The 13,255-nt window shown below is 43.2% G+C and overlaps 1 protein-coding gene across 1 annotated transcript; it reads right to left on the minus strand.

The window, feature by feature from the left end:
- Positions 1–57: 57 nt before the first annotated feature.
- LOC100829404 (histone-lysine N-methyltransferase ATXR3) lies at positions 58–11,553 on the minus strand. Its single transcript, XM_010236033.2, has 21 exons — positions 11,235–11,553; positions 9,063–11,077; positions 8,371–8,427; positions 6,985–8,175; positions 6,350–6,705; positions 5,723–6,268; positions 5,547–5,647; positions 4,640–5,456; positions 4,344–4,556; positions 4,169–4,240; positions 3,974–4,084; positions 3,756–3,856; positions 3,093–3,192; positions 2,923–3,018; positions 2,611–2,778; positions 2,390–2,515; positions 2,256–2,309; positions 1,874–2,121; positions 1,658–1,766; positions 1,267–1,566; positions 58–581 (listed from the first exon to the last, which is right to left on the minus strand). Exons 2-21 carry the CDS (start codon positions 10,957–10,959, stop codon positions 417–419), a joined length of 6,828 nt encoding a protein of 2,275 aa, XP_010234335.1. The 5' UTR covers positions 10,960–11,077; positions 11,235–11,553; the 3' UTR covers positions 58–416.
- Positions 11,554–13,255: the final 1,702 nt, after the last annotated feature.

Consider the following 13,255-nt stretch of genomic DNA (forward strand, 5'->3'; position numbering starts at 1 on the left):
TAGCAGCTGAGCCTTTGCCCAGGTGAAACATCTCAACTGAGCCAGAGAAATGCAACATTGCATACAAGCTGTAATACATCACTGGATTTAAGATTGCAACTGTTTTGCATTTACACATAAGTACATTCCCTAAGGAAGCAAAGCAATTCTACGTGACGGGAAAAGGCGCTACATGCATCAAATCAATGATGATCTATGATCTATCAGTTATTAGTGGAAAATTACATCTCTACAGGCTGGCTAGGGAAGTTGGGAGGGAGGGGTGACTGTACAAATGAGAAATAAGGTGAGGCTGTTACCCTGCCATCTAAAAGCTAGCTCCCAAGAATAGGTAGGTAAGATAGTAGAAAAAAGAATGTCTTCCACTAAAATCTCCAAAGAGAAAAACCAATGCCCTCTGCCTACAATCCTTTTGCCTAGCCTAGAAAAACGTTTGATCTTGTCTTGAGCCAATGCACCATCTCCTTATCAAGAGAACTATTATTTAACACAGCATCCATCATTGGAGTGCCAAAGAATCTTGGGTGGTTCTTGAACACCCATATCCTGTCCTTTGGCCATTGTCGTTGGGCCTGTTTCTCCTGTGATCAACCATCAACAATTTATTAGATTGATAACACTAAATATGTGATCCCAGTTATATGAATAATACTGTGCCCAAAAGATATTTCATAAAATTCAAGCAAGAAAAAAGAATTTTATTAGTCTTTGATTAGCATATGAACAACAGTCAACAGCTTGATTCTAATACTCCCTCCGACCCATATTATTTGTCGAAATATTACCTGTATCTAGACGCTTTTTAAAAATAGATACATCCATATTACGGCAAATTTGAGACAAGTAATATGGATCGGAGGGAGTACCAGTAATACAAACCTATCTTGGATCTAGGCACACAGGTAACAGAAAAAAAACTAGCATCAGACAAATACATTAACCTAGTCAGGATGACAAATAACAATAAAATATTCCTAATCATCATCTGAAGATTGAAATTGATCATTGTATTAAAAGCTGCAGGAAACAAAACATACGTGCTACAAGATCGGCAGAATAACTTTATCAGAGAGAAAGTGTCAAATTTGATGCGCGCGGCGCCTTGTGTAACGTATCACAGCATAATACATAAGAGAGAATGGTGTCTAAAACTATACTTTCATGGTCTATCATTTTACTATAATGATTCTCAAAATACAAGATATGTCAAAAAAGTCAAATGTAAATCTGGAATCTGGTGATCTCAACTGTTGAAGTGGCACTTACCATGCGCGTTAACATGAATCTCACAGTTCTGGTGCCATAGACTCGTTCTTGTGTCTGCTTTACAGACGTTACATAGAAGGAGGAGACATCTGGTAGTGACATGCAACCCTTTCTAGCTCTTGTCAGTCTAGATTCAGGCTCTGCGTTCTGGCTGTACCAATAGATAAGCTGGGCTAAGCAATAGTTCTCTGGGTAAGTCTTGCGATACTCCTGGAAACCTGGTCCCAGTTTGTCAGCATATTTGGGACCTAAATCAAGAGGACTGATATGAACTGGTGGAGATTTTACTGTCTTGTAGTCCTGTATGTGGTGTTACTTGAGTCAATTTTGAAGTACAGATGGAGAGAACCACAAGCATTTGCTTCACATTTAAGAGAAAGATTTCACTTACTCGGGCTCTGAAGAAACACTTTGTGTAAGCATACATGTGAATCAAATCAGCAGCAGCATCATGACGGCACTTATAAGTGCACGAAAGAGATCGCAACTCATCACGCAGCCTGTATAAGGGAGTCAGAATCCAAATTCAGGTAATTGGTGGAGAGGGTAATTCAATTCTAAATATGGTTAATACTTAGTACCAAACAACAATAAGTTCCAAACATACCATAACAGGGAATTTCGGATGTCTCCCTCGATGTCTTCAGAATCAGATGGATCATGATCACGAATTTTGTCCTTGAGGTCAGCAAGTACATCTTCCTCAACATGAGGTTCCATTGACTGAAGGAGCTCCTCAACTAATGAGCCCTCCCCTTTCCAGATGGCAGACACTAGACTTCTTCCAGTAAGCCTCACCAGAGGAGGAGGAGCATTCTTGGGATCTCCAAATACACATCTCATAACATATCTTACCTAAAGATAACATTTGGTCTAGAAGTCAATAAAAAGACCATGTCAACTGTTCTTTTGGGGTTTATTGGTCATAATTTGTGATTTTTTTGCTACAGCGGAACAAGTTCAAGTCATGGAAAATAATAACCACTAACCTTGTCAAGTGTATGAGTTAAATTCTGTAATCTTGAATTTAATACACCCTCAGCCTGAGTGTGGAGACAGAATTAGGTCAAAATCATGTAAAATAAAGGGATAAAAGGGATGAAACCAAACCATCGGCATCTACCTGAACCTCAGCATCATTCCTCTCAGAATCCATGTTTATATCTGTAAAAAACTGGCGCTTCTCGTCCACGTTGTGCTTAAAAATCTCATTAGGAAGCTTCTGTCTCTCGAAGAATATAAAACGCACCTTTTGTTTACAGGAAAAATAATGCCATGAGTCCTCATGTAACTGCTTACAGGATCAGAATAGAACTTTAACAAATAATTTGAACTACAAATTACCAGATGGGCCGTGTAAGCAACAAGCCATCCAGGCAAACCAGCAAGCAAACAGGTACCAAGACCAGCTCTACCCAAGTCAATTAAGTCTTGTTGGGAGACAGAGTTTGCTTCGCAAGCCTGTAGCAGCAGACTGTGTCGGTCAAGCACACCATGGAATTCCATTAACACCTGATTGATGATGAAGTTAGTGGATGTGATGGTGTCAAAATGATGCAAAAGAAGAAGAAAGTGAGTGTTTGTCTGTTTGACAATTAGATAAACCACACACAAGTCCATGAACCATTGTTAACCAGAATGCTTCCACAAGTTTACCTTCTCGAAAGCTCCTTCCCCAGAAAAATTTAAATAGCTGCCCCGACATACTTGGCTCCCACAGAGGCAAACCGATGCTTCGTGCTCTTCCTTACTCTAGCAGAATAAGAATGTCAATATAAGATAATGTGATTTAGACCATAACTTGTGCAAGAAGAAATGGTACTCACTTCAGTTACAGAGTTGTAATCGAAAGTGATTTCCTCGCCTTCTGCAATTGGCCGAACAGTGTAAACTCCAATCTGGTATTGACCATCCACAGCTGTTACTCTGGAAAAGGTTCAAGGAACATTAGTAAAATAAGCATCGAGGGAAAAAGGACTGCAAATTCCTCAGATGTGGAAACATGGAAAACACATGTGTGGTTTAATTATCATTGATTTGCATGGAGAAAAAACATATCCAGGACAAAACAAATCCTGAACAGCACTGTGCTGAATCGAACATAATTAAGTTGATATGCAGAAAAATCGTATTGCTCATGCACTACTAAAGTTCCAATATGCTAGCAACACATCACAAAATAAAACAATGATGAAAACTCACAAAACTATTTTCAAGAATAAGAGGATTTCAAAGCAACTGCATAAAAGCCAGTAGGACAAGAATCTCTCATATGCAGATTTAGCACAAAAGTGAAGTATTCAACCAAAGTATAAATGTCTTTGACTTAAACAGTATACACTTGCGTAGCTTTGGATCAGTGAACCTCGTTTACAAATGCAATAAAGCAACTTTCAGAACAACACTGAACAAAAATAGCATAGAATCAGAGAAGTACTGAAACAGGAAATCATCATGACATAAGAAATCTCAAGTTGATAGAAGCTCACTTTGCTTCACAGTTGGGGTTACAGGAGTGACAGATTCTGCTAGCGTAGTTAGCCTTGTGCATAGCATCAACAAAAACCAAGTCATACCCATCACGGTCTCCCTTCCATCGTACCAAAGGAAAAAATATCAGTAATCTGTAGCGACCAGGGCTTGGGACGATCTTATCCACAGGTTATTTAGATGGAATCCAAAAGTTGAGTTCAGACAGAGACAATACCTTTGGTCTCTCTAACATAATGTTGTAAAACTCAGGAGCTTGATCTTCGCTGTTGTTCTGTATATGCTTAATACCATCTTGCTTTTCATACCATCTCCAAGAAGGGTAAACCTGCAAAGGTTTCAAATTCATTATCATTTTATATCATACAAATAATTTTTAGAAAGATTATATAAATGCAAAATTATAACACACCTCCCCGAAGAACTCAATAACAAAGTCATCTACGCCAAATCCACCCTTTTTGTTGCAAACAACTCCAAGACCCTGAAAGAACATGGAGAACATTAAATGAGTGGGCCAATTTAGTTAAGATGGTAGGCAAGGAAACAAGAATGCATTTATGAATTAGGTACAGCTGGATGCATGCCTTTCGATAAGCGACATAGTGCTTATGATCAGGACCAGGACGGCTCCTCATGGCCTTGAGCATTCCAAGGCACATTTTTACAGTTCGTCTGTCACCACTTTCCTCTGCAGACTTTTGGATTTCTTCAATGACAGGTTTAAGGTGGTAAACCATAGGAGTATTTCCAGAACCAGTGAAATCCTTGACTTGCTTATTCAAGGTATTCAGAAGCAACTGCAGTCACAATATTTAAATGTGATTCCAAAGCATGAGACCAGCATGTGTAACTAAAATGGAGTTAATGTCAAGTACAATACCTCCTCAATAAAGGTATGTTGATCAGCAGCTGACCAGCCGAGGTCCGCAGGCATAATGTCACGCAGGAGATTATGTGTGAACGGATCTATACCATATACTTCTTGCTCAAGAATTTCATCGCCAGGCACCTTTCGACGTTGATACTCCTTAACCTCTGGAATCTCCAAATTTTCAGTACCATTCTTCTGTGAGAGCAGCTTCTCAGAATAGTCATCAGGTAAAGCAACCCGCATTTTTCGTTGTACTTCCTCCTCATCTGCTACAATAAGGTACTTCTCGATAACTTCATACTTCCTAGTAACTGGAGGGACAAGGCTTGCTTTCGTCATGCGAGCACCCCATCCACGATCATCCGTGACAGAATCACCAGATTCAAATAACTTCATGCCATTTCCCTTCAAATCCCATGCTACAGAATTTAAGTCAAGGTCACTCTCTGTATCAGAAACAGTAGTTTCACTCTCAGTTTCATCACCTTCAGAGTATCCATCATCATCATCAGACGTCTCACTACCCGAATCAACATCCCTTTTCTTTAATTTAGAGAGGCTTCTTTTGATTTCACGGTCAAATGCACGGGATGAAGTATCTGCTCCAGCAGTCGCAGCAGTCCAGTTTGCTCCCCTTCTTTCCCCTGTAGTTTTATTTTGTTTCTTCTTTAGTTTTGTGTCTGAAGTATACTGGACCATGTCTGAATTGTCTTTCTGTATTACTGCTCCGTTTCTCTCAGAAATCACACGTGGGTTCCCCAGTCTCTTTGCCAACTGGATGAAGGAAACAACAATTTGCTTCATATCTTCACTGCGGCCTTTAGACCTGTAGTAGCAAACGAAATGTAAGGCAATGCTATCAGGTAAACTTCTACACTCCTAATACTGTCAACCCAGTTAGGCTGAGCAACTTTACCTCAATGCATCTCGGCACATAGATCGGATGTCATCCTTGAGAGAACTAAAGCCATGGCGAGCATAATATCCACTTCTCAACCTAGCTTCAATTTTCTCGACCTGTAAAACAGAAATATGGTTGTGAAAAAATGTCAAGAAGATGTCAGACACTTAACTTAAGAGTCGTGATGGTACCTTTGGATCGAAAAAATCAAATCTGCTGCTCTTCATGATTTCTCTCAATCTGCTGATAACAAACTCTTCCATCTTTCGGTAGCTATTCTCTGCATTCCTCTGCATCAAACGCCTTAGCTGTGCATCCTTCGACAAAACCGCAGAGGACTTTCTAGCATCAAGCCATTTTGATCGTTTATAAAATCCTTGTCCGAAAGAAAGATTGGCATTCTCTCTATTTGAGATATCAGCGAAATAACCGTCAAGCTCATCAGAACCACCCAGCTGACTGGTCATGTTCCTTGCAACTTTGGATGGGTGACCACTCCCATCGTCTATCTGCTTCAGGCTTTTAATTTTCTGGAGTGACTCCTCAGGGTTCAACGAGCTCGTAATCCATTTTATATGCTGAAATCTGCTTTTCATATCCTCTAGCTGACTGCAACCTTGAATGTGCACATAAGATATGTGCGGAAGCTGCACAAGCACTTTCTCAAGGGCAAGGGGGCTAAGGCTTGAGCACCCAACTAAAACAAGCGTCTTTATATTTTGCTTCTCATAACCAGCCTGAAGATAAATGATTTGAGTCAGAAGTTAGAAGATGGCGAAAGTAACATCTCAAAGTTTTAACAAATAAGGGAGACATACCATAATACCACGAAACACGGAATCAGTGCATCGAGGGCCAACAGAAGACAAGTCAACAAATCTACATGTGTTCCTGTAACATTTAGCAGCAGTGTTCCAGCGCCTACATGTAGCTGCAGAAGAAATTAGTGATTTCATGTCCGCCCTCAGAAAATGAAATATTCTTGCTAACACATGACCATTTAGTAAATCCCAGCTTTCACTTTCTGCTATGGAATTAGTAAGAGCAGCTTCTTGAAATAGGTCTTCGAAACAGCAGTCATCCTTGTGACTTGTAAGAATGTCCTCATACATATCAATATCTTCATCACTTCGATCAGGGAGAAACCTAGCCCTTTTTGCAGATCCAGCATCTTCTGCAGAAATGCAAAAAAAAGAGAGATAATTTTGCAAAGGTCCACAAAATAAATACAGGACACATGAAATAACAGACATAATAACAACACTAGCATGAACATAATACAAAATTTTAAGGGCAAACAGGAAGTGTGCGCTGGACAACTGGAAGGAAAGTCGATATAGGGACTAGGGAGAGTGGGCAAAGTTGCAGGCTGAATACATGATGATAAACTGATAAGCAAAATTAATAGCACAAAGCAGCGAAATCATGAGCGTTTGGACAGCATAACACATACCTGGCAGCAAATTCCTTGTAGCTGAATTGTTAGCAACGTATGTTTCTATTTCTTTTTTGGGCTGCTTTGCTGCGATCCATGGATCCAAGACTTCGTTTATGGCTAAAGTAAGTTCCCTGCTCTTGAAATATTTCATGACTAGTTCATGCAGCTTACCACGTGTATAACCCACAAACTGGGGGTGCAACTCATGGAAGCTACCGGATCCATGGTTCACAACAACGTTGGATTGGTCTGAATGCACAAGGGCAGAGGTCGAATTTGAACTTCCTGACCCCCCATTTCGAGAAGCAGAGTCAAATTTCATATCCTTGACAACTGGAAGCCATGTGTTATCAATCTTTCGGAACACACTGCTCCGTTCACGGATGGTGCCCCTCCTAACTAACTTTTGCAACTCAGAGTAGGAAAATGGGCCATGCTCGTGTGCAGTGCCATCCAGGTAGTACCAGTCACCCAATTTTACTGACAATTCTTCAACAGTGCAAACATGGTCTTCCGGAATGTTCAGAACAGACTTGGACTTGTGAAAACTTTGCAAATCATGTTCATGATGTTTCTTTGAATAAGACAAACCTTCATGGGCAGAACTCCTATCAGCTCCAATTGAGTGGGAGCGTGAAGATCTAGAGAGTGACCGATCAGCTCCTCTGGGCTTTATGCAGGGCTCAACAGAGGATTGGTCCTTGACAACACGAGCATTTATCCTAACAACTGGAAGCGTCATCCCTTTAACACCCTTGGTAGATTGTCTAACCTGACCTGACCTCCCAGGCATAATGCCACCTTTACTGGTGTCGTCAACAGTGTCAGTGCTCTCTTCTGTTGATGAGAATGCCCACAAAGGCAGATCAAGCTTTTTAGCAGGTACATGGTAGTAGAGATCATCCTTGCAGTGCCAGCGAGGATCCTCATGGCTGCCTTTTGGCATTTGACAAAGAGCATAGCCTTCATTGAGGACAAGCTTCTTCCTGTAAGGCTTATCTTGACTGAATTCATCATTCCTCTTCCAGTCACCACCTTTGCAAGACCATCTACCAGAAAACCACTCACTAGATTCAACATTGTGGTAAAACGTGTCCCTCTCAATAGGACCAACACCATAAATATCTGTGGCGCTGTTGTCAGCAAATTCAATGCCTCCATTGATTACATCCTCTCTTGCAGGTTGCGCTTGGAACCTTGGAAAATCTGGCATAAGAATACAATATATCCCGATATGTTACTGACAGAAAAAAAAATGAAGGCAATCAAAGAACTAAACGGGAGGTGGTACTACATGAGAAAAGAACAGATGCGCCGTAAAGCAACATACACTATATTTAAGGAACTACATGTGAGATAAAAATCTTAAGGACAAACGTTGACAGCATATTGATTTGATACCTTCAGGCTGATCCCATCTTTCCAAGTCAACACGGTTGAAATGTGTAGCCAAAGCATCTACAATTTCCAAATGACAAAAAGCACCAGGTAAGTATAACCATGAGGTGTAACTGCTGGAAAACAAATTCCAGCAGTGAAACCTAAAGCCTATTTTCTTTAAAAAAAACTCTTATAAAAGAAAATCCAACTAAAAGAGGACAATAGATTCCTGCTTGTGGGGCATGTTAGAATTTCAGCGTTGTATTGTATTTACACCCCTCAAACAAGTGTCAAATAAATAGACCCAAACACAGAACTTTGAAGGGCAGGTGTGGAAATTATCACTTCTTATGCCAGACGAAATAAAAATAGAAACTCATGGGGATAAACATGTAAAAAGAAAGAAGCAACACAAATCCAAGAAAAGCCAAGGTCAATGCCATAAGATTTTGCAACCGAAAAAACAGCATCCAAAAGAAGATCAAGAATACAATCTTGTATGGCCCATGCCCAAAACAGACCCAGCCACGTGGACGTCATAAAACGTTTAAAGATCGGGTGCAAACAGCAGAACCAAACTAACAAGGGTGAGGCCCTGAAAGATGCTACCCAAAAGGATATAAGGAAGCCAAAAAAAACAAGCTCAGCCCAGCCCACAGAATTCAAAAACACATTTGAATCTTTGGCTCAAAAGGTAAAGAAGGGGTTTTTACCTCCAAGAATCTCCAGCTCATGACCCTCCACCAGAACAGATCCATACATCAGTGCGCCAACCCTATTATCAATATAGAGATCCTCCTTCGGTTCCTCAGAAGCTTCCTCCATTTGTTCATTGTCAGCACTTGATGCCAAGGCAGATGCCTCCTCTCGAGCTTCGTCAAGCAAATTCCCTGGGGCTTCTGGAGGGCTAACCAGCTGTGTTGTACCATCCGAGTACACCAAGGAGATATCAGATGGAACCAGTGGAGTAGCTGCATTTTCAACGGTCACCCATCTGTTGCAGTCTGCATGCTTTATAAGATGATCAGATAGAAGATATCCATCATCGACCAGCTTCTTAAGGTCAGCGAGCTTGGAAGGTCCCTGCTCAACACCAAATTGGTCAAGGTAAAACCACTTCCCCATAACAGTAGAGGGCTCAACACTGGGTTTAGGTGCTTCACTGGTGTGAGGTGGTGTGTCACAAATATCCATGTCTTCTTCCATTGAGACATCTTCAACAACAACATCATTGGGCTGCTCAGGTACTGGTGGTGGTGGCAGGGGAGGAGGCATGCTAGGTGGTAAAGGCGGAGGTGGAGGTGGAGGAGGAGGCGGCGGCGGCAGTAATGGAGGTGGTGGTGGCAGCTCAGTATATTGAATGCTCTCGGTTGCCTTTTCCTTCGAGATCCTCTCCTCGCTCTTTCCGTTGCTACCACTCTTATTCTTACATGATTGCTTCATTGATTTATTTTTGTGTTGTGCATTTTCCAGGTTCTTGCTTTCAAGCTTAGCACCTCTGCTCTTCTTGCTTGCTTCATGGCTATCAGTAGTTCGGCCGCGTTCAGATGGTGATCTATCAGTACGGAGTGGAGTTCGGTCTCTGATGTCCTCATGCTGGATCCTCCCACGAGGGGAATTATCAATGCGGCTCGGTGTGCTATCCCTGTGATGGGGCTGGCGCACTTTGTGCCGTGGTGAAATGTATGGGCTGCGGTCTCTGTTGTCATAGTGACGACCACGGTCTCGTGGGGAGCGCTCCAAGCGGCTTGGGCTCCTCTCATGCTTTTCATGGCGAACACGATCATGAGGAAAGCGTCCCAAGATGCCTGGGCTCCTTTCGAGCCTGTCATGCCGATCTCGTATTGGTGTTGAGATTTCATGATTTCTTCCAGACAAATGCCTTCCAGCAGAAGTACTCTTTGCTTCTCCTTTCCTGCGACTTTTTGACCCTGATTGATCGCATGTCTCAGCATGGTGCTTGCGGTGGTTGCTCTCGGGCTCCACTGCCCGGCTCTTCCTGGCACTGGCACTGCTGCTGCTCTCTGGCTTAATCTCACCAGGCTCCTCGTCAGAATCACGCAAAGAGGCTTTCTTCCCATCCTCACGTACCTGAGATGACGAACTTAGCTTCCTGTTATGATCTCTGTCCCGCTTCTTTTCCAGTGGAGCAAGCTCCCCTGGTTCCACCGTATTTGACTTCCTTACTATCTTCTCAGGCTTATCTTTCCACTGCCTCACGGGCACAATCTCCCCCTTGTCAAGCTCCCCATTTCTCCTTGCCTTCCTTGCCGGCGCCGGTTGCACACCAACAATCTCCCCCGGCTCCACCTCCGCAGCATGTGAGGCCGGGAGCAACTTGCGCCATTTCTTGGGAGGCACAGTCCTCTCCGACACCCCCTTGTTCTCTGCCTCCCCATTGAGCAGCACCTCCCCTTCCTCCAGGTCGGGAGCCGAAGTGGACTGCTGCTTATGCTGGTGTTGCTGGCGCTGGTGCTGGTGGTGGCCGTGTCCCTTGTCCCCCTTGTCTGGCATCGCTTCTCCCCCTCCCCTCCTCACGAGGGCATCGGCACGGAAGCCCTCCACTGCACGCTGCGGCGGGACGGCGCACGCGACTCCACCATCTCCCATGGAAAACCCGGGAGCTCTGTCGCGTGGGCGCCCCAGTGCTCGCGCTCCGGAGAAAAAACCTAGCTGCCAGAGGTTCTCCCGGGGCTCTCCACGCTCATCTCCGGCGCCCGCCAAAACCCTAATTCCAAGCAGCAGAAGCAGCAGCACAAAACACAGCCAACAACAAAAAAAAATCAGCAAGGATTCCAGAGGGGGCACGAAATCAACAGCAATGGGAACGAATTCGGATTGGGCCCAATCGGATCGAGCCGGCGCCGGATCGGGCCACGCGTTACCTGCGGGGAATCGACGCGCGGCGCCTCAGATCGGGAGATCCGCTGCGGGCGGCGAGGGCTCCTCTCCTGCCCCCCGAGCTGCTCAACCCTCGACGGCCTGCGCGGGGGAGCTTCTTCTCTGCCCCGCGAGAGCTTCCCCAGGGATTGGTCGGCGGCGGTCTCGTCTCCTTCCCGCGTCGACGCTCCGGTATCGCCTGTGTGTGTTTGTGTTGGGCTTCTTTCCCTGGCTAATGGCCTGTTTGTTCGTAAAGCCTCCGCCTCGGCTTCGGTATTATGGGAGAAGACGGGAGGGGAACTTCTTGTTATCTATCCGGGTCGCTCCAGGTCCAGGAGGGGAGGGGGCTCTCTCGATTTATTTATTTATTACTGCTCCCGCTGACGTGCTGTTGCCTTTCTCCGTTCTGAGCCCCTGCTTGCTGCTGTATTTCTAAAGTCGTCCTTTGTCTTCTTGCACAACAAGCACACTTTGTTTTCCGAATTTGTGAAGATTTTTTGCGGGAATTTCACCTGACGGCATGACAGGCCGTTTCACTACGAACGGAAAACTGCTCTTTGTCATCAGTGAAACTCAGCAGCTTCCAGTCTTCACCATGTGTTTGTCTACGAATTGTACCGGTGTTTCTAAAAAAACGTAAAAATTGTTGAACTCGCGAGATTTTGGCACTGTTAGCCTTTTTTTATGAATTTTGCGAAACTTCACAAGACGTCGTTCAAGTTTTACCGGTTTCAAAGAAAATTTTCATGTTTCGGGTGAGGCTTCATATTCTGTGAAGGAACTAATCAAAGTTTTGGTTTGTGTGAATCGTTGGATTGTTTGGCTAATTTTTATTCAGGTATGTTTGGTAGGTTTGGAGAAAATACCCAACAAAATCAAAAGATACGGTTTATGGTTTAAATCTTACATTGACAAAAAGATTTTTATGTTATGAGTGATGGTTAGAATTTTATTACGCTAAATGTGTAAAAGGATCTATCCGAGGTTTTCGGAAAAAGCTGGACTGATGGGTCAAATATATATGGTACGCCCGCGGAAGAAAGCTAATAAATACAAAGATACGCGATATTTTTCCAGCTGGAGAACATAAATGCTGATATTGAAACGCAATATTTCCGGCTAAAGAACGTAAATGGGACCTCGCTAAGCAATATTTTTCTAGCTAAAGATCATAAATGGTCACCTCGCTACGCGATATTTTTCTAGCTAAAGATCATAAATGATTACCTCGCTGCGCAATAATTTTCCGGCTAAAGATCATAAATGTTTACCTCACGACGCATATTTTTCAGCTAGAAGAAAATAAATATCGATATTGCGACGCAATTTTTCCAGCTAAAGATCATAAATGTTTGCTACGCAATATTTTTTTTCAGCGAAAACAACATAAATGTTTACCTCGCTGCGCATTATTGTTCCAGCTAAAGAACATAAATGTCAATCTTGCCGATAATAGAGAAAAGCAAGCCGCGAGGCTCGGCCCGGGTACACGATAGATGTCCCGACCCATGATAGAGGCAAACCTGACGGATCTAGAAGCGGCTGGCATGAACACAAAGCGGCAAACTGACCGTGTTTATATGAATACTAATTTCTATCGTTGCGCACAAACTTCACCATCAACTCCTGACTACTAACAGCATGTAAAATGCAAGCTTAAGGTGGTGTCCATAAAATTAAACTTGTTTATTCAGAAATCTGAAATATCGTTGCTTCTCTAGGAAAGAGGTGCCAAAAGCACCTGCCCTATAGAGAGAGAAGGAGCACCACCTTAAGCTTGCATGTAAAATGCAAGCTTCACCATCAACTCCTGACTACTAACAGCATGTAAAATGCAAGCTTAAGGTGGTGTCCATAAAATTAAACTTGTTTATTCCGAAATCTGAAATATCGTTGCTTCTCTAGGAAAGAGGTGCCAAAAGCACCTGCCCTATAGAGAGAGAAGGAGCACGGGATAGGCTTGGGGGGTGGGGGGACATGTTTTTAAACGATCGAGCTAATAATTATTAATTAACAAAAAATCACC

This window comes from Brachypodium distachyon, chromosome 3, assembly GCF_000005505.3.
Source record: "Brachypodium distachyon strain Bd21 chromosome 3, Brachypodium_distachyon_v3.0, whole genome shotgun sequence".
NCBI lineage: Eukaryota > Viridiplantae > Streptophyta > Magnoliopsida > Poales > Poaceae > Brachypodium > Brachypodium distachyon.

What these genes read in the sequence shown, in the direction of transcription:
- LOC100829404 (XM_010236033.2), bottom strand. Translation starts at nt 10,959, where the DNA reads ATGGGAGATGGTGGAGTCGCGTGCGCCGTCCCGCCGCAGCGTGCAGTG. An exon ending in TACAAGGAATTTGCTGCCAG is followed by an intron (nt 6,706 to 6,984) that starts GTATGTGTTATG and finishes GCATTTCTGCAG; the next exon opens with AAGATGCTGGATCTGCAAAA. An exon ending in ATCCGAAATTCCCTGTTATG is followed by an intron (nt 1,767 to 1,873) that starts GTATGTTTGGAA and finishes TCCCTTATACAG; the next exon opens with GCTGCGTGATGAGTTGCGAT.